The sequence below is a fragment of the Aethalodelphis obliquidens genome, unplaced genomic scaffold (assembly GCF_003676395.1).
Source record: "Aethalodelphis obliquidens isolate GAN/ISIS:26980383/991018 unplaced genomic scaffold, ASM367639v1 scaffold24, whole genome shotgun sequence".
In the NCBI taxonomy this organism is placed as follows: Eukaryota; Metazoa; Chordata; class Mammalia; order Artiodactyla; family Delphinidae; genus Aethalodelphis; species Aethalodelphis obliquidens.
Genome location: NW_020837968.1, coordinates 77,956 through 98,048, shown reverse-complemented (window position 1 = coordinate 98,048; position 20,093 = coordinate 77,956). Strand labels below are relative to the sequence as shown.

The window sequence follows — 20,093 nt, the reverse complement described above, 5'->3', positions numbered from 1 at the left end:
GCATCATCTGGTCGCCTTTTTCTTCTCCAGCTGCATTTTGTGTCTTTCCCTATTTTGGACACAGATTCAGTCGTGTCTTGCTTATACCATGCTCTCTTTCGGCTCCAAATCTCAGATGCTGAGGTAATGGTCTCAGGAGCCGTTCAAGGAGATTTAGTCCCTAATGGAACCTAATAGCATAAAGGCTCCTTATAATGCGGATGAACTACATGGTAGAGGCCCTAAGGAAAGTGTTATCCTAGAGGAAACATGTAATTTGGAAGACAACAAAAAGATTATTCTCAGGAAAATAATGATTACTGGGTAGTTTCTTACACTAGTATGCTTCTAACAAATCAGAATATGCTATACCAGCAGTGCAGTGTTCACTTCTGTAGATCATGCTTTATATCAATGAGTAGTAGGTCATGGGTACTCAATAAATATTTGTTGGATGAATGAATTAATCTCTAAGTGAAAGCTAAATATTGATCAATCTAATTATGTTGTATAGATTTTAGTTACTTGAGAGTTATTTTAGGAAAAGACTGTGGCAATATAGAATAATAAGAAATCTGTCAAATGAGAAGTGATATCAAAATATTTAAAGCTTAGTTGAGTTTTGAATTTAGATTGCTTGTTCGTATTTACATATATAGGGGTAAATGTTCCTTAAATTTTAAAGGAAATGCCTTGAGAAATTTAGATGGGTTTTAAAAGAATGGGAATGCGGTAAGGATTCTCTCATCTGCTGTCTTGGAAATTTCTATTTGAATAGTCTGATGTGGGCAAAGATGAGGTCGACATTAATCAAAACAGTTTCCCAGTTCTATTTGGAATTGCATTCAGAGCCTGAAATATAGTTTTAATAAATACAGTAATGAAAATTGTTCCATTTTTGAGGGTGAACGTAATATTTGGAAGATTCAGAAATCTTTTGGAGCCAAGTATGTACTTGGTGAAAAAAATAAATAGTCTTGGTATTCTTCTTTCGATCAAAATGAGATATCTTCTTAAATGAGACCAGTAATTTTCATGTGATTCACAAACTGATTACAGTCCAAGGAGGAATTTCAAACATATTTTCAGTATTGGAAGCCTTCCTGGAGTAAGTCCATATCCTCTCACGGTGCTTGTTTGAAGGGCAATGTTGAATGTATAGGTTCTAATATGTTTGTTAGAATCGGTTGTGTCATTTTACATTTAGCATACCTTTATATTTTGTCTCCCTTTATATTATTATTATGTGAATATTATGACTTCTTCATATGACTGTGGTTATGTTTCATACATCTTTCTCACTAAATATTCATAAAACAAATATTCCTCAGATTTAGAAATTTTGATAAGCACTTCTTTTTCCAGGAACACTTATCTAGAATACATTTAATTATGCATTCCTTTTATTTATTTTTTTTCCTTGACTGGGTATCATTCAGTGTAGGAGAAGAGGGGGATGGAGGGGGAGGGATTTCTAGGAGAGTTCCGATAGGGTGTCCAGGAGAGCGCCAGGGGGGCACCAGGACTCAGTTTCAGGCAGCACTAACTTCCAGAACCAACACATGGGAGAGAGGGAGCAATGGGTTCCGTGGCCCAGAGTGATGAGCAAAGTGAGAAGAGAAGGCTGAGGATGGAGCCCTGTGGACACCAGAATTTATATGTGGGGGGGGAACACGTAGGGGAGCTGGGGGCAATCAGAAGCGCTGGCTGTTCTGTGGGGTGGTTCAGGGCCTGAGCCCTGAAGTCGGATTGCCTGGGGTCAATTCTTGGATGCCCCACTTTCTGGCTGTGTGATGGAGGACAGGTTATTGGACATCTGTATGTTTCACTTTTCTTACTAATAAATTAGAGGAATCATAGCTTTTACCTCCTATGAGCTATGGAGCTTCTAAGATTGTGCTTGGCACGTAGATAGGACCCAGACGACGGGGATGAGGGTGAGGGTGATGGTGACGACGTTCTGCCAGTGACACTCTTGGAGCATAGGTTTCTCCACTAGTGGTTGGTTCTGCATCATCTTACATCCTTTATTACATTGTTATTACCTGCCTTCTGCCCACACCGTTGCTTCGTTAGCCTTGTTTATCCTAGTCAGTGGCATCACTGTCCATCAAGGTGCTCAAGCCCCAGATCCATGACTTATCCTTGATTTCTCTCTGTCCCCCTCTCCTCATACTCAATTCATCAGCAGCTCCTTTGACTCCACCTCAAGATCATATCCTGATTCCGTCTGCTGTTCGCGTCTTCTCGCAACAGTCAGGTCAGGTCCACTTCCTCCTGTCCAGTCCCCCTGCTTCCACTCTTGCTTTACTCATCCTCCTGTCCATTCCTTCCCCACCAGCGTCGTGAGTTGTCATTGTAAAATGTGTGTTAGCCCACAGTACCGTGCTTCCCTGCTGGAGACCCAGGTCCCTCACTGGTGCTGTCAGAGTGCCGTGCGGTTTTGTCATGCTCGCCTCTAACCTCGTTCCTCAGCCTGTCACCCTTGTTCTCCATCTTCCAGCCAGTGTTCCTTCAGCACACCCAGTTCATTCTTTCCTCGAGACATTTTCTCCAGGTTTTCTTTCTGCCCTTTTTTTTTCTTCTGGTCTTTTAATCTCACCATAAACGTCACCTTCTCACCAAGGTCATCCCAGAATTACCCACTCTAAAATAACCATCCACTCATTTTCCATTATATCACTCTGTCTTATTTCTCTGCATATGCTTAAATATTAGATACTATTATGTATTTGCTTATTGTTTTTTTATTGTTTTGGATTATGTATTTGTTTAATCTCCCTCCTCTGTTAATAACTGTGGAATAAATGAATACATTGTAGAAAACCTCTTCCCTCTATTTGTGTCTGTCTCTGTCTCTGTTTCTCTCAGGGAAAGGCTTTTGCTTGCCATGTTTAATTGTACCAGGTATGGCTGGTGGTGCTCATGGGGCAGATGGGAGTGTCTTCATCATTATCCTACTCATGAAATGCTGGGAAAGGTCATCAGTATTTCTGGTTACATAATTTGGATATAGTGATTATGCTGGGTAGTGTAACTAATGATGATTAAATGATACAAACACTGGGGTCTTATAAATGTTTAACTAGATAATTGGTTGTATTTGATCACTCATTTTTCTTATGCTATAGTGAATTCTCTCCTTTGTTTGATAAAAAGCCAGTTATAATGATTAATGGCATATTGTTCCAACTGATGTAAATCTCAGACACTTAGTGTCTTTAGGAATAGGTTACTTTTGAAATAGTTAAAGAAATTTTAGGGAGATCATTTTTCACATGGGAAGAAGCATGACTAATTAGACTCTGCTGGCACATGTGGTGTTTTGTTTTTGTTTTTAATATGTGTTTTTTTTTTATTTCTAGTGAGGTTTGTAGAAAATAATGTATAACAGCTTTATGTTAGATATTGTCGAAAGGATGTTCTAGTTTTTGAAGTTTGGAGGTGAGTAATCTCTTTAAAGATCATACATAGCATGAGCTTTATTGCCAGATAAAATTGAAGGGCATTTTGAAGTTTTGTAACTTTTAAATTTTTGAGAAATTTAATAATGTTAATATATAGTTTATTAGATTACATAATTGGTAATATGAAAATCACCAGTAAGAGGTGAATTTGCAGTAACAGTGAAAACCATATTAATGATGTTAAATATTGTAATTAATACTGGCTTGTATATTAGATCATTGATAACAATACCTCTAGGAATTATCAGGACATAATTTTCTCTCTGGGGAGTCTGTTGAGTCCATGCTGTGACTCTTCTAATTTCCCCAGAGAGAATTATCATCATCATGTTACCCTGAATTATCTTACTGCTCATTAAATGTTCCTGCCTTCAAATTTAAAGGAAATTAAAGAAATTAATTTAGTCATGGGAAATTATTAATTGTTTAACGAGGTTGCACCTGTGATAGTATGAACCTGTGGCACAGCAGAAGGAATTTTATTTTAAAATGAAAAGTATTTATGTGAAGGAAGCAGTTAACAGACTGACATGTAGAAGTTAATCCCAATTAGTTAGCAAGATGTGGCGGTATGTAATTAAAGTGCATTCAGATCAACAAGAGATTTCATTAATGAGAATGCAGAACACTTAAGGTGTTATAAAAAGCTTCCTTCACTCTAGAGTTTGATTTTTTTTTAGTTGTCATATGTAATTTTGAGTATTTATTTTATATTTCTGAGATTTTAGGGTTCTTTTATAGTATAACTTGCAGATTCACATATCTCAAGAGACTAAACATAATTTACCACAAAAATGTAATGCAAATGCTTCCAACATCTGTTTTAATCGTGTCCTTTATTTAAGGAGTTGTGGGTGTCTTATAGTTAGTAATTAAGAAATAAAATAACAACAGTAAAAACAATAAACAATAAAACAATAACAATATCAAAACAATGTATGTAGGCTTACAGTTATGTTATTCATGTTAATTAGTTATATTTTGAGACTTATTCCAAAAATGAATCTGTTTGAAAATTCTTGTATGGGGTATGTATGTAGTCTTTATTTAGTAAGTTTAGAAGCTACCCTGTGCTGAATTAATCACACCCTTTCTCAGTTTCTTTTGTCACGAAGAGCTTGCAGCTTCACACTTGTAGGGTTTATGGGCTTTCAAGCAGTTATTATCTTCACTTTGCCTGTGAATTTAAACTTTACTGTGAGCATGTTCCAGCCCGATAGCTGAATTGCGGCCACATGTGGTTTTGTTTATTGCATGCTCCCCCACAACAATTAGGAGGCCTTCGGGCAGAATAATTTTAGTTAGCTCTAGAGTATGGCACCAAGGAGCCTTACACCCAGGGGATCAGGCTGTGTTCATTCATGAATCAGGAAGACAGTCCGCGTGATAACTGGGGTGTCCTGGTTGGAAGGCAGAGCCCAAGGCTGGGCAGTGCTCAGAGACCCTAGTAAGGATGTGGCTGGCATATGGGAAGCCTAGCTGTAGATACAGACAAACTCCAGTTTCGGCCAGAGGAAGAGGACCAAAGAAGCAAATCAGGGTCAAGACTAAAGAATTTCAGTCTTGAAAACCCGAGGACATGCAGGAGGCTGTACAAATCCAGAGCCTGTGGGGAGAGAGGGTCGGTGGCAGGCTGTTACCACTGGCGCCCCTGGGGGAGGGGGCATAGATGACGGTGAGGGAGTACGTGAGCTTGGCTCTGTCCCAGGGGACACTCACGCACAGTTCTTTGTGGGGGTTCACCCCTATGCTAGAGAAGTGGGAAACAAGGTTTGGGTAGCTGGCCCAGCTGAGAAAGATACTGGGCGTTAGAACTGGGGTTTCGAGCCCAGGCCTTGCTGACTGACTCCAGAACGTGTGCCGTTTCTCTGGGGCTTTATGGGAACTCAGTGGATTCTTCTGTACCGCCTGGCCCAGGTCCGGCCTCAGAGCACAGTGTTCAGGGCTTGCTGTACTGCCCTAAGAGGGCAGTGAATTAGCACTAAGGTCCCCTTTCCTACTGCGGGTGCAAGGGGAGTCTCTGTCTCACCTGTTGGGAAGCTGTTACTGGCAGAGACAGCGTCCACTTGCAGGTCTGGAGCTTCCCCACTCCCCATGGAGCTTCTGCCTCAGACCTGCTGGGAGCTTCTCCGCGGTTACAGTCATGGGGATGCACTTAGAACTTTTACATTCATTAAGTTCTTTCAGCTACATTCACTTACTTAGTAAATATTTATTGTCTGTTTCATGTTGAGCTGCCTTCATGGCATCTGGACACAAAGATAAAACTTGGTTTCTGTCTTTGAGAAACTCTGTGTTTGGAGGGAGAAATATACACGTGTAAACAAATAATTAAAATCCAGTGAGGTCTGGAACCTAGCTCAGTGCCTGAGTTTGCACCACTGTGTGGAGAGTTGACTGCTGTCGGTTGCTGTACAGGCCCAGGGGCAGGAGCAAGCAAAGCCTCCTGGCGAGCTGAGGACGATTCCTGAGAAGGACTGGCAAGTCAGCCCCCAGGACGAGCTGGGCTGGCCAGGTGCGAGGGGCGCAGTCCCTCAGAGGGCCTGGGACACACAGATGCCTTGCACGGAGGGGCCGGAGCTGCAGGCGCATTTGGCGCCGAACGGTGTGGTTGGAGGGGAGGCCCAGGGCAGGGGCCAGGTGACTGAGAGAGCTCCTGTCGTAGGTGGGTGTCAGTGTGTTGCGGAAGAAGCAGAGTAGCTTTTTACTTTCATAAAAGTTAAAAATCCTTTAAATGACTCACATCGAATCCAAAAGCCATTTTGTGCAGCTCAGACAGATACCCTGGTCATTAAGGGACTACAGAGACTGAGACCCAGTTTATCCACCAGAATGAGAGCATGGAAAGGCAACTGAACTGATTTTATTTGGTTTATATTTTATACTGATTTGAATCTCATTATTTTGCTGGGTTATTTTATTCCCATTATAATTAAAATGCTAAGCTAAAGAATATGGGGAATTGGACATCATCCAAAAAAGAGAATATAGCTCTTTCCTAAAAATAGTTCTTTACTTGTGTGGGCACTGATTTGATACCATCTTTTTTATTTTAAGCACCTCATACAGCGCTGCTTACATGGGGCGTAACTCATCAAAATGAACTGTGGCACTGAATACAGTATCAGAGAGTCATTACCGAAGTATATGTATAACCTGCCTGGCGATCTCTTAAAGGAGACCTCATCCTACACAGGCTTATTTTTATACAAATTGCAGCGTGGCACAGACACGGGGGGGTAGTCGGAGATGTGCAGCTATGCTTCTTCTCATGTCAGCTCTGCACGTCTACACTGGGTGACGGGACATGGGAGCAGATGAGACAAGCTGTCACTCACCCACACTGCCCTTTGAAGAAAGGCCATGGGGGGAAAAGGTGCCGCAAATGGGCTGTGAAGTTTACATACACTGCCCACTGTTAAACAGATTACGTCTAATGAAGTGTCTAATGCTCAGGCCATATCAACCTAATCCTTGGTGGCAGTTCATCCCTCAACTGCCAAAAAACACCGCCCTCTGGCCCTCTCTCGCCCGCTCTGGCCGCCAAGCACAGGGAGGTGCCCAGCCTTAATAAACCGAGACAGTGTGTGATCTGACATGCAAATGTAGGTCATTGCATATGTAAATGTGTGATTACAAACCTGCATGCCAAAACACATTAGTGAGACTTTGCTCTCAGCATGCGGTTGTCACACTGCCTTAGCAGTTCAGGCTAATATTTGTCAGTTATTGTGCAGACAGAAGATGGAATTCCCAGTCAGGTTTAAAGGATATGGATTGCGTGATACCGTTCCTAATGATGAAGCTGTATTTCACTGTTGAGATTGACAGGTTTCATCGGGAGAAGGAATGGTCTGTACATTTTGGGGAGAGGAAGAAAACCTATTTCTCAAATGTTGCAGACTATCCTAGTGTGTAAATTAAAAAATAAAAAAAAGATTTTTTAGAAAAGCCTGGACAATTTAAAAAGTCTCTCCTCTTTAAATGAAACAAAGTTAAGGAAACTAAACAAGTTGCTAATATCCACTGAATATATCTGAGAAGTGAGGCTTTGTAAGTTTCCTTTGTTAAGTAGGTGTCACAGTGACACTTAATTATAAATTCATCTCAGTGACCACAAAAAGAAATCTTATATATGAACAGAGTGGCAGGTTGTCTCCCTTTATTTTATAATTTTGTTTTTATTTTCATTTTTGACATACATGTTTCTAGTCCCAGTTTTGTTTTTTCATCAAAAGGCCTGAAATTGAAAATTGAACTTGAAAATACTGTGGATCATCATGTAGGGTCCCATAATGTTGTATCACATTGTAGGTGACTTTGTTTAGTAACCCTGGCAGTATAGCAAAGCCTATACTTAGGAATTGGGGATTGGGAATCAGCTAGACAGTGATTTGGTTTGATAACATCTACCTTATAGGATTGTCATGAGAATTGAATTAGATGGCATATGAGGTACTAATTTATAGGACCTGTTAAGTTGTAGGTACCAAAACAGAACCTTTTATTATTGTAGTAATGTTACTATTGTTATTCTAACAATTATTTATGGTTTTATATTTATATAATGAGTTTGTGAAATTTGTATTCTGATTATTTTGCATGTCTTAAAGGAAGAGTGGTATTTTTCTTGACAATATTTTGGACTTTCCGAAGAAAGAAAAGCAATGCACAAGAGTAGAAATCATTGCTACCTTTTTTCTCTTTTTGAGAAACATTGTATTTGAATGACAGTGAAACTTTGGCAGAATTTTAGAGTTTTTGCTAGCATGACAGATGTAGTGAAATGAACAAGGTAACATGTATTAGGGGTTAGTGTAATGCCCATGTGTCAAAATAGCCTTTTACATAAGTCATGGGGTCATCAGCCTTGACTAAGGTTTGCTTGAGGGACTCAGAGATCAAATTACTTTCGTGGGTTTAGGAACCAGTGCGCCCTTTGGTTGCATTAATAGGTATTTAATGTTCAGTGTTACTAGAGGGGGCCCAGTCAGGCCCCACGAGAACGTCATGTTTACTCTGAGTCGGCTCAGAGTAGAGCAGGTCCAGAAGAATGTGAGCAGAGTGGTAAAAGGCCAAGAGGCGTGTACTTACCAGTAATCAGGAATCTTGAAAAGGCTCGTGTGTGTTTAGCCAAAAGAGAGACGATAAAAGGGCATATGATGGCTAAACTATCGTTACACTTTTATAGGTAGATCGCTACAGATAGATTATGAGTGTCATGAGGAGCTTAAAAGGCAGTATTCCTTGGACATGTGTGGTAACCTCAGCAGCAGACAGTGTTGGATCCTAGTGGATCCTAGATCTGTCCTATGACTGGTTGAATGAATGAATGAGTCTGTAAACAATGAACGAAAGAACTAGGACAGTGGATAAAACGTATAAGGAGTTGGGATTTGCCTCCAAATGGGGACGGCTGGGGTGCTGCCTCCCAGCACCTGTAATTCTTTCTCAGCGCTGTTGAGAGCCCCTTCCCTGTACCTGTGTAAGCTCTTTCAGAGCAGAAGCGTTTCTGATGCATCTCTGTTTCCCTAGCAGCTAGTACAGTGCCCGATGCGTAGTAAGTACTAAAATGTGTTAGTTTCAAAAAGAAATGACATTTTCCACAAACAACAAAAAAATATTGTTTAAAAATGTAATTATGTACTGAGTGACAGAGGCCAATCTGAAAGGCTACAATACTGTATGGTTCTAACTATGTGACATTCTGGTAAAAGCAAAACGATCGGTACCGTAAAAAGTCAGTGGCTGCTGGGGTTTAGTGGGGAGGGAGGGATGAGTATAGAGGATTTTTTAGGGCAGTGAAAGTATACTATATGATACTGTAATTATGGATACATGTCATTATACATTTGTCCAAACCCATAGAATGTACGACACCCAGAGTGAACCCTAACGTAAACCACGGGCTTTGGGTGATAATGATGTGTCAGTGCAGGTTCATCAGTTGTAACGAAAGTCCCACTCTGGGGGGGGTGTTGGTAGCGGGGAAAGCAGTCCATGTGTGGGAGCAGGGGGCGCATGTGGGACCTCTGCACCTTCCTCTTAATAGTGCTGTGAACCCAAAATTGCTTTTACACAATTACGTCTTTTTTTAAAAAAATTTATTTTTACATCTTTATTGGAGTATAATTGGTTTACAATGGTGTGTTAGTTTCTGCTTTATAACAAAGTGAATCAGTTATACATATACGTATGTTCCCATATCGCTTCCCTCTTGCGTCTCCCTCCCTCCCACCCTCCCTATCCCACCCCTCTAGGTGGTCACAAAGCACCGAGCTGATCTCCCTGTGCTATGCGGCTGCTTCCCACTAGCTATCTACCTTACGTTTGGTAGTGTATATATGTCCATGCCTCTCTCTCGCTTTGTCACAGCTTACCCTTCCCCCTCCCCATATCCTCAAGTCCATTCTCTAGTAGGTCTGTGTCTTTATTCCTGTCTTACCCCTAGGTTCTTCATGACATTTTTTTTTCCTTAAATTCCATATATATGTGTTAGCATACGGTATTTGTCTTTCTCTTTCTGACTTACTTCACTCTGTATGACAGACTCTAGGTCCATCCACCTCACTACAAATAACTCAATTTTGTTTCTTTTATGGCTGAGTAATATTCCATTGTATATATGTACCACATCTTCTTTATCCATTCATCCGATGATGGACACTTAGGTTGTTTCCATCTCTGGGCTATTGTAAATAGAGCTGCAATGAACATTTTGGTACATGACTCTTTTTGAATTATGGTTCTCTCAGGGTATATTACGTCTTTTTAAAAAAACCTTAATGATGAGGTGGTAAACTCACTGCCACTGGAATTGTTCTTGGTAGAACTTAAATGATTGTCAGGAAGTTTAGAAGATTTTCATACATTACTTGGCAGGTTGGACTAGGTGAATTTATATGTATATGTGTGTATTTTTATATAATATGAATAGTTCGATAAATACTTGTCGAGTGAATGGCTGTCTGCGGGTTTACCATAGAAATCACCTACTTATGTGAAGACAATCAATGATTGTGTGTATATTGTGTGATTGAAAACTTTTCTGACTTTTTTAATTACAGAAGGCCTTACGACCGGATATGGGCTATAATACATTAGCCAACTTTCGAATAGAAAAGAAAATTGGTCGCGGGCAATTTAGTGAAGTTTATAGAGCAGCCTGTCTCTTGGATGGAGTACCAGTAGCTTTAAAAAAAGTGCAGGTAAGATGACTTTAATTATATAAATCCACGTAAAATTATACTCTGTGAAGAATAAATAGAGAAAAGTGCATCCTGAATGATTGGGTCATGACAGTCTTAAGTTGAGAACGATGGGAAGGAATAAAAATTGTACTGTAAACACTTGCATTAAGTGCAATACATGGTGGAAATCATTTTTTAGTTTTAATACTACTTTTAAAGTTCAGCTGGTTTTGTTCACCCAGATTCAGTAATGACTAGAATGATCTTAGAAAAGCTTTCACAGCTCTAGGTTTTAAGAGGCAGATTTGAGTTGTCACCATGGCTCCTAACTGGACGTTTGGCTACGTGTTGTATCCTGAGCTGCAGGCACTGCAGAGGGAAACCAGGCTCACAGAATGCACAGCCTGATAAAGTCAGTAAACGGCAGGCAAGGTTAGGGGGAGGTTTTCGTTAATGTAGAGAGCCACACTGGCAATAAATGAAAGAAAACTGAAGTGAACTTTATTTACTGGAGAATAAAAAAAAAATGAAATAGGTAAAGTTAGAGGATTGATGTCTTACGTAAAATCCACACGTTGTATTGGTATCATTCTAGCATCAGCTCTGCTCTCCAGTCCTGACTCTGTCTGGGTTCCTCAGATCCATGGACCTGCCCCAGCTCACCTGGCCAGGCCCTGCCCCAGCCCGAGCCCAGGACAGGTCACTGCCCTGATGGGTCCACTCGCCCCTGGTCTCGAAAGCACTTGCCTTTCTGCCCCAGAGTGTGTTTGACATTGTACCGTTTTACTTCCCTTTTTCAGGGAAGGGCATTCTTGTTCACGCCTGCCTGTGGACTTTCCATTTTACTCTGCAGCCCTGGTGTCTTTTCTGTGTCGAGACCTGCAAAACCTCAGTGTCCTCTTATTATTATTATTTTAATTTTGTAAGGGATCAGTATACTTGCAACAGCTGTTGCAGAGGTGAACAGTTTTCACTCATATTTTTAAGCAAATAGTAAATATTTATGAAAGATTTTATGGGGCATATATGTTAGATATAAAGAATAGGACAGATGCTGTCATATCCACCACTCACCTTTGACACACTTCTGCCACTCCCTTCCTTCAGAGGTCACCATGTCCTGAATTTGTGTGTATTGTTCCTTTGCTTTTCTTTAGAGTTTTTCTCCAAATCTGTATACATTTCTGAATAAATCTGTTGTTTGCTTTTGCATTTTTGAACTTATATAAATGTTGTCACATGTTGGTGTGTGTGGCTATGCTTTATTCTTTATATATCTAGTATTCAATATGTAGATATGCGTGTGTGTAGTAGTAGTATTACATACTACGTGTGTATACTATCCAGTTCTTGTTACGTGCTACTGGTTGTGTACAGTTGTTTGCTGTTACAAACAGTACTTCCGTGATGTTCCTGTGTATGTTTCCTGGTGCACACATGCAAGAATCTCCCTTTTGCATGTGCCTGAGGATGGAAGTGATGAGCCCAGGGCCACGCACGGTCAGTGCTGCAAGTTTATACCGAGTTCTTCCAGCGGTTGCACCGTTGACCTTCTCTCCAGCAGCACGTGAGGGTAGCCGTCTTCTCTCATGTAATCTGCCATTTACAGTAAGAACATAAAATATACAATGCAGAGATTAGTGTTTATGACACAGATGACTTTGGGAATGATTATTTCCTAACAACAACTCTGATCCTTTTTTTTTTTTTTTTTTTTTTTTTTTGCGGTACACGGGCCTCTCACCACTGTGGCCTCTTCCGTTGTGGAGCACAGGCTCCGGACGCGCAGGCTCAGCGGCCATGGCTCACGGGCCCAGCCGCTCCGCGGCATGTGGGATCTTCCCGGACTGGGCCACGAATCCATGTCCCCTGCATTGGCAGGCGGACTCTCAACCACTGCGCCACCAGGGAAGCCCTCTGATGCATTTTTAAAATGTATTGAATTTCTAATATGTATCTCTGGGCACTGTGGGGGGGGGAGGAAAAGAAGCTAGCAATTTTATTCCTGCCCACCAAGGGAAAAAGAGTCTATCTAGAGCAATGAAACGTTAAACCCTGCGGCGTGGATTCCTGGTTTCCCTAGTTCGCAGAAAGGAAATGTCAGTATGAGCTGTTGGCGTGGCTGGGATTGGAACGGAAGCCAGGCTGTCGAGGTGAGACCAGATCCTGGAGAGCTCTGAAACCAGGAACAGGACTTTGAGTAGGAGGGAAGTGAGGATTCGCTATGGATTCTCTAGGAGGGTAATGATCTTCAGAATCGGTTATTTTCAAGATAAAAGTACAAGCTGAACACACAGAACGGACTAGAGAGAAGACAGCTGCTGATTTGCCCCAGGTGTCAAGGCGGGGCTGGCTGGCTGGCTGGCTGGCTGGCTGGATGGATGTGTGGGTGGATGGATGGGTAGGTGGGTGCGTGGATGGGTGGATGCTTGGATGGGTGGGAGGATGGGTGGGTGGATGAATGGGTGGACGGATGCATGGATGGATGGATGGAGTGAGAGACCATCTAGGTGGAGTCCCTGCAGCCTTCCTGGCTTCCCTCTCCCCCCTACCCCCCACCCCCGACCCTGAGTGTGGACAGAGAGACAGCGCTCAGTTCTGTCTCTAAGGATTGCGTTTTAAATCACAGAACCTTGTCATTGGAAATACTGAGAAAGAAGGGGAGAAAGAAGGGAAAAGGGAGGGAGGGAGAAAGAACAAAAGCTCTTCCAGGCCTCTTGTAATACCGTCTACATCGTTTCTGGTTGCCTGTATCCTTCTTTCCTTTGACTGGAAAATTGAATGGACCGGAGTGGATGTGCATGGTCGTGTTTCCAGTCAGTGCAGGGTAGATGCCCCTCCAGCTGCCCCCACTTCACACTATGGTAAACCCCAGACCGCTGCCTCCCGCTGTGCCGAGTTCAAGTTTGTCCTTTGGGCTTTGCCTTCTTCTGTGCTTCTTAGGGTTGCTATTGGGACATATTCTAGTTTAAACGTAACTCCTTTATACAAGAGAGAATTGTTGCTGTAAAGATATTCTTAGCTTCTGTAATTAGGGAACAGTATCTTAAACCTTTGTGAGGAGAAATATATTTGCATTTCAGACATGTTACTGATTTTTGTGATGTATTACACTTGCGCTGAACAATAAAGACCAGGGTTCTTCCTTTTTAAAAATCCACCTCTGCAGCTTAGTATGAAAATGTTTTAAACTATTGTTGACCAGACTCTTTTCCTGCCTGAAGAATCCTAGCCCTTCTTTAAAAAATTCATAAGGAATCAAACATTGGATATCCTCATGCAATTTGTTATTTTAAGGCTACTTTAATTGTCTAAAGGGCCATGTCACTGTTTCCAGCTCTTCTAGAATCCTTCCTGGTTGAGTTCATGTGTTGAAATGTTGCGTTTATAACTCATTTCTCTGCTCACAAATATTTGATGAGACTCTTTAGAAGCAGAGTGCAGGTTCCTCAGCGTAGTTCTCCAGGCTCTTCTGTACTTTGTCCTGTGTCAGGTGTCACTTTTCTGTGGCCAACTTGCCGGAAGCCCTGGTGACTTTCCTGGATGTTTGCCTGTTACCTGTGTGTGGAAAGGAAAGAGTGTGTACTGAATGCATGTCCCTTCTTTGAAATCATAAAGAGGTTGAGAGCCTGCAGTGTATGACAGCATTAACCAACCTTCTAGAAAATTTGCCCACATCCCGTCATGATTTGTTTGCCAAAATTAAGATGGTTCTTAACTGATGGAACATTTTTGCAATTCCACATACTGGCTTTGCTTCCCTGTCTCCCTGCTTCCCTTCCTGTTGCTCGTTCAGTTCACTTCTCCAATGTTAGCGATCACCTGATGTTCAGTGGTTAGCTTCTTAAGGCTTTGAGAACGCCAGCATGAACAGAATAACGGGGCTCGTGGATTCCAGTGGAAGTGCAGCCAAGACACGTCTAAAATAGTGAGGGAGGAACCACAGTGGGCGCAGCCTTGAGGGGCCCAGGGTGAGAGGGAGGTTGGGAAAGTCTTCACAGGCATCGGGCTGTGTCTCAGAACCACAGTTCTTTGTGTTGGAAGATTATCAAAGAATTGTTTTGATCTGGTCCACTTAATCTCTGTTTTATTATACTTAGTTCATTGATTAGAGCTGTGTAATTGGAATTGGTAGACGTGATGTTATAGCATGAATTTTGGTTTTTTGTGTCTCAGTTCTTTGACCTTTTTTACCCTGACTTTTTAATCGTAGGTGAAGTAGTTTGATCCTTAGTTCATTAATGCTTAATTTGTCTTTTCTTACTCTTAAGTTGTATGCTGAATAATACTGTTTTACTGTGGGACATCCATTGTCAGTCAGTGACATTTATTAGAGTCACTTTTGTATAAAGCACTTTTGTATACTTACAAACAAACATAAATAGTGATAATATACAGTATTTGTTCAGATTCACCCTTTTGATCCGGGTCATCTCCAAAAAACTTTCTGAAAGGACAAATATTCTTTGATATTTGTTTTACTTATATTTACTTATATTTGATAATTATGTTAAAGCATTCATCAAGAAAATCACTTTTTATAGTATATTAATGAGTATAACTTGCTCTTTTACATGTGTTAATTTTAGATTAAAGATTTTGCATGTTTGCATGTAATTAGACATTAGGATTTGCATGCAATTAGAAATTTGTGGGCAGTAGCTTCTTCCGTAATGCATACACTGATTTTAACATATTTGTAACACTTTATAGCCATATATTCAGTCTCTTTTTCAGTGTTCACTGTGATTACGGAATTCATCCTGCAGCTTTTATCAACTTCATTATTTAATCCCTATAGACTTCTTTGAAACTTTCAATAGATACTTGAGCAAATGAAAATTAGGAAGCATTTGTAAGAATAATTTATATATTATATATTTTTTAAATTGGAGAATAATTTAGTAATTGATACTATACTAGTTTACTTGTCAAGGAGGCAGAGACTTCATCTTAAAAAATTAAAGCTTCTTAATTCTATTCGTTTGTACTTTCAATTTTATTTTAGGCATTTTGAGGCATATAAAAATGTAGTAAATGTTTAGCCTTATCGAATATTTAGAGAATGGGGCATTCTAGTTAACAAAATTTGGGGGTTATGATGAATTAAGATATATACCATAAATAGTTTACTTAATCATTAAAATATTTAACTGATACAGTGGACATCAATGAAATAATTTAGTTATTTGTCCATTTTTTGATGTTTCACAAATTTTTCTTTTAGCATCTTATGGTACCTTAGGGTCATCATTAAGATAAATGCAAGTTTTGATTATGTGAGTTTATCTTAAAATTTTTAAATGAGAAACTCTTCTAGTGGCCAAGCCCGGTGAGTAAATATTGTTCTTCGTGTGAATCTTCTCTCTTCTCTCTTCTTCTTCCCCACCGTCCTCCCCATCGTCTCAGTGTAAGGTGCTTCTCTTTCCTTGACTTGGAATGCGGGGATGTCATCTTCACTAGGGTTTCTTCCCCTTAGTCTGTGCCCAGCCATCGTTATTCTCTTGTGTCCTTGAAGCCCATCCAGTTCAATACTTGTTCCATCTTGCCCCTTGTCTGCCAGTCTGCAACAACCCCCTCCTTTTTTTTTCTTTTTTTCTTAAATATGTTTTCAGCCCCTTGCTCTCATTTTCCTCTGTCCCTTCCCTGGCACCATGCTGACTCTGCCACGACCAGGCGTCACGGTTGCTCAGCACGCCCAACCCCGGCACCCGGTCTGCTTGCAGCACTGTCACAGCCCACCCTGCGCTCTGCTTGTCCTGTCTTAACTCTCCACATCCCCTCTTCATCTCCTCGTCTCTTTTCTCTCCCATTCTGTCTTTCCACCAAAGCTTGTTCTTTGACCTCATCCTGACCATGGCCCTCTATTCCATATTCTCTAGACCTCTTATTTAAGGTCTGATTTCAGTTGTTTGTGTGTTTCTTGGACCTTTGTCAGCTATTTGAGCAATGCGGATGTTTCCACTTTACAATCTCCCCCATCTTGTTCCTGTCTTGCTAACCCCCCCGGGCAGGGTTTCTCTTCACTGGGTGTTTCTTCATTTCCCTGTTCACATGTACCCACTGTTCCACACCCCCTAGCACAGAAGGGTTCAGGTTATTTCTTGGAGTTTTGCTTACGTTTCTTTGGAAGTGCACTCTCTTGTACTCCCTACTTGGATATATTTTAACCACGGTAGTGAGAAGAACACAAACCAGCAGGTACATATGATTACAGTGTTGTCAGTGGTGGAGTTAAAAACTACCACCTACTCTGAAGCCTCAGCCACGACCCGTATGCCTTCATGCTTAGTGGAAAAGGGCATCTCCTGTGTGACAGTGACGACCTCTGCCATCTGCTGTGCTTTCACGATTGCACAGCCATCCTAATCCATCTTCCCTTCCCTACCTGCGCTCTGGACAAGATCTTTCTCTTCTGTCTTCCTGGAGACTTTTTCAGCTGCTGCCCGTTTCTCCCGCATCCACCTCTCCTCTCCTGCAGTGTCATCACTTGACGTTCTTACTGACGTCTCCGTAGTAACTGTTGCTTCAGCACCCACAGCTTCTTCACACTACACTGGCTTGGTTCTCCTGTCTGTCTGGATATCCCTTTTCTTATTTCCTTCAGTGGCATCTCTTTTTCCCACTCCTTTCAGGATATTTCTCACTGTCATGATTTTGGATTGTTTGCTTCTCCTGCACCACCTTCTCCCTGACCCCTGTAGGGTGGCTTCTGAACCTCCGGAAGCCCTCACTAAGCTTTGCTGAGCTTCAGGCTCTCAGGAAGTCTGCACAAAGGATGAATTTCCCGTGGTACATATTAGAAGCTTTTTAATTTTAAAAACAGGACTGATTGATGCCCTAGGAGTTAGATCACTGTATACTAGCCTGTTGAGTTAAAAGGCACCCCCTTGGAAACAAAGGTTTTTTTGTTTTTTTTTTTAAATAATCATGGAAAAATTAAGGACACACACAGATATCTAGTTCCTTGCCATCATTTGCCAGGGCCTTAAGGAATCCACGAGGAAGAAATTGAGTCCTGTCTTTTGCCTTGAAGTTCAGACACGTTGGTGCATGAAGAGAGGAAGGCTGACGGCCGCTGGATTACAGGCCTGGGTGTCAGAGGAGCGCGGTTCCTGGCTCCAGTGCAGACCTCTTCGAGCACTCACCTGGCTTAACTTCCGCCCCCCTCTCCACCCCTTAGGGGCCTGTATATTGAGTCAGGGAGGGGCTGGTGGTAGAGACTTTCATTATTCGGAGATTATCTTGTTCGATGATTGTAATTTACGTCTAGAGAGGCCACTCAGCCCTTCTGCCATGGATTTTCTAACTCCCTCACCCATCTTCCATCCTTCAAATAAGAAAGTCTGTGCCTACCACTCAGCAAGTGCGGGAACCAGAAGTCACTGTGGCATCCGGGTTGCAAGGGGCAGGAACACCGGGAAAGACAGAGGCACAGTCTAGGGGTGAGATCAGAATAAGGACGGAGGGCACATGGGAAACAGGCCTCAATGTGGGACAAGCTGCTCAGTTCATTTATTCAGGCTCTGTGAAGCTGGTGAGGCCCAGATGTTTGGTTGAGATTTCCATTTATGTAAGATTTATTTAAAGTAAGATGTAACAGGTTTGTCAAACTCTCTCAGTATATTTTTTGAAGTACTTCCTTCGCTACATTTTAAGTATTTTTTTCTCCTAACAGATTTACAGATGCCCTTTTAAGGACATTTGTGTTTAATGTTTAAGTCACTTGAAAGCCTTTTCCCTCCAAAGATACCTAGTGTTAACCTTTTGAGTTTCATTAGTCGTGAGTAATTTTGGCAAAATTTAAAGGTGACAAAAGAGAACTTTTTAAATGATTCAGAGAATACCAAGAATGTATCAGCCAATCACTTGCTTAAACACTGCTAATAACTTTGCTCTTATCAAACATTAGTTTAAAAACCCAAACATTAGTTTAGAAACTTTGGTAGAGCTGGAAAGATACCTTCTGAAGACAAGCTTGTAAATAGTTTATGAAAATCCAGATTTTTTTTCATGTGTATTGCCTTTTGCTCACGGAATCAGACAGCTTTGAATCTATGTCTGCGAATGATTTAATCTGAAGATTCAGTTTCTGTTTTTGTCTTGACATGCTGGCTAAGAGAAAAAGCAAGATAAGATACTTCTGAATTTCCAATTAAAAGTATTTGGTTCAGAATTTAATTTTGCCTTAAATGTGCCAGCAATGCTTCATTCCTCAGTGTTTGAGAAGTGACTTTTGGTATTGAGAATTCAGTTCAAGATGAAAGTTAATTTGTTAATTCTGAATTAGTTTAATTATAAGTTGAATTAAAGATTCATGATTTCATCATGGCACAGTTCTGTCTTTGTATTTTGTGTCTAGTTAGGGTTTCCTAGAGCTCTCATACACATTCTCATCTCGCTCAGTCTTTCGTGTTTTAATACTTTTCCATCATAGAGACGTTGATTACTGGGAGATTAGATTTATACATGTCTCCAAGTTTGTGATTTTTTTTTTTTTTTTCATTTTAGTCACTAGTACCAGAGTGATCCTTTCTCTGTTTCCTTAAAAAAAGTTTTCAGGGGCTTCCCTGGTGGCGCAGTGGTTGAGAGTCCGCCTGCTGATGCAGGGGACGCAGGTTCGTGTCCTGGTCCGGGAAGATCCCACATGCCGCGGAGCGGCTGGGCCCGTGAGCCATGGCCGCTGAGCCTGCGTGTCTGGAGCCTGTGCTCTGCCACGGGAGAGGCCGCAACAGTGAGAGGCCTGCGTACCGCAAAAAAAAAAAAAAAAAAAAAAAAGTTTTCAGGAATTCCTTCAAGGTCTAAGACATTCAAAATTTTGTACTTCCCCACATTTCTTCAAGTTGTATCAAGTCCCCTGTGAGTGGTAGTTCCCGAGAATGGCATCATAGATAAGTAGTGTGTGTGTGTGTGTGTGTGCGTGTGTGTGTGTGTTTCATATCAGAAACTAACATCAAGTTCAAAATTTTCTGGTTACATTAATATTTGTTTGATTTGTTATTTAGTGACAACATCATTTTTCTGGCACCTTTTGGCATTTTGGGTAATGAGTGGCTTTCCTACGTGAAATTGCTGAATGTAGAGTTTACTCCTTTAAGTAATGAACTTGTCATTTTACTTATTTCTGTAAGAAATCTTTCTGAGGTGTATTGCACTTCCCTGCATATATGAATCAAGCATCGGAAGCCCGGGCAGCCACAGCCCGCCCCTCGAGGCACTCATGTCACTTCGTGCAGCAGCACTTGCCGGTTGAGTGTCACGTTCTGTGCTCGGGGCTGCAGTCTGCCCCTGACAGTGTGCCTCCTGAGGACTGCAGGCTGGTTCCCTTATTTGTAGCTATAATAAAACATAACGATAAGTTGGCATTCAACACAGTTTTGTGAATCATGGAAAAGCAAGAAAATGGACGTGTTATCCTCATTTATGCTTGGAGTATTGACTTATTAAGATATTTATT

At 41.3% G+C, this 20,093-nt stretch overlaps 1 protein-coding gene across 15 annotated transcripts in view; it reads left to right on the top strand.

Annotated features, from left to right (window-relative positions):
- The window catches only part of NEK7 (NIMA related kinase 7), a 149,538-nt gene that overhangs the window by 61,040 nt on the left and 68,405 nt on the right, over nucleotides 1–20,093 (top strand). For 13 of the 15 annotated variants that reach the window (XR_003436118.1, XR_003436117.1, XR_003436119.1 and 10 more), the window contains exon 3: nucleotides 10,514–10,654. The exons of 1 other annotated variant lie outside the window; for it this stretch is intronic. Coding sequence is in view for 9 of the 14 variants with exons in the window: in XM_027122117.1 (XP_026977918.1) it covers nucleotides 10,514–10,654 (141 nt within the window). In the remaining 5 variants the exon portion in view is untranslated. Of the gene's footprint in view, nucleotides 1–10,513; nucleotides 10,655–14,460; nucleotides 14,565–20,093 lie in introns of those variants that run through there. One more of the 15 variants, XM_027122125.1, reaches the window with a different exon arrangement.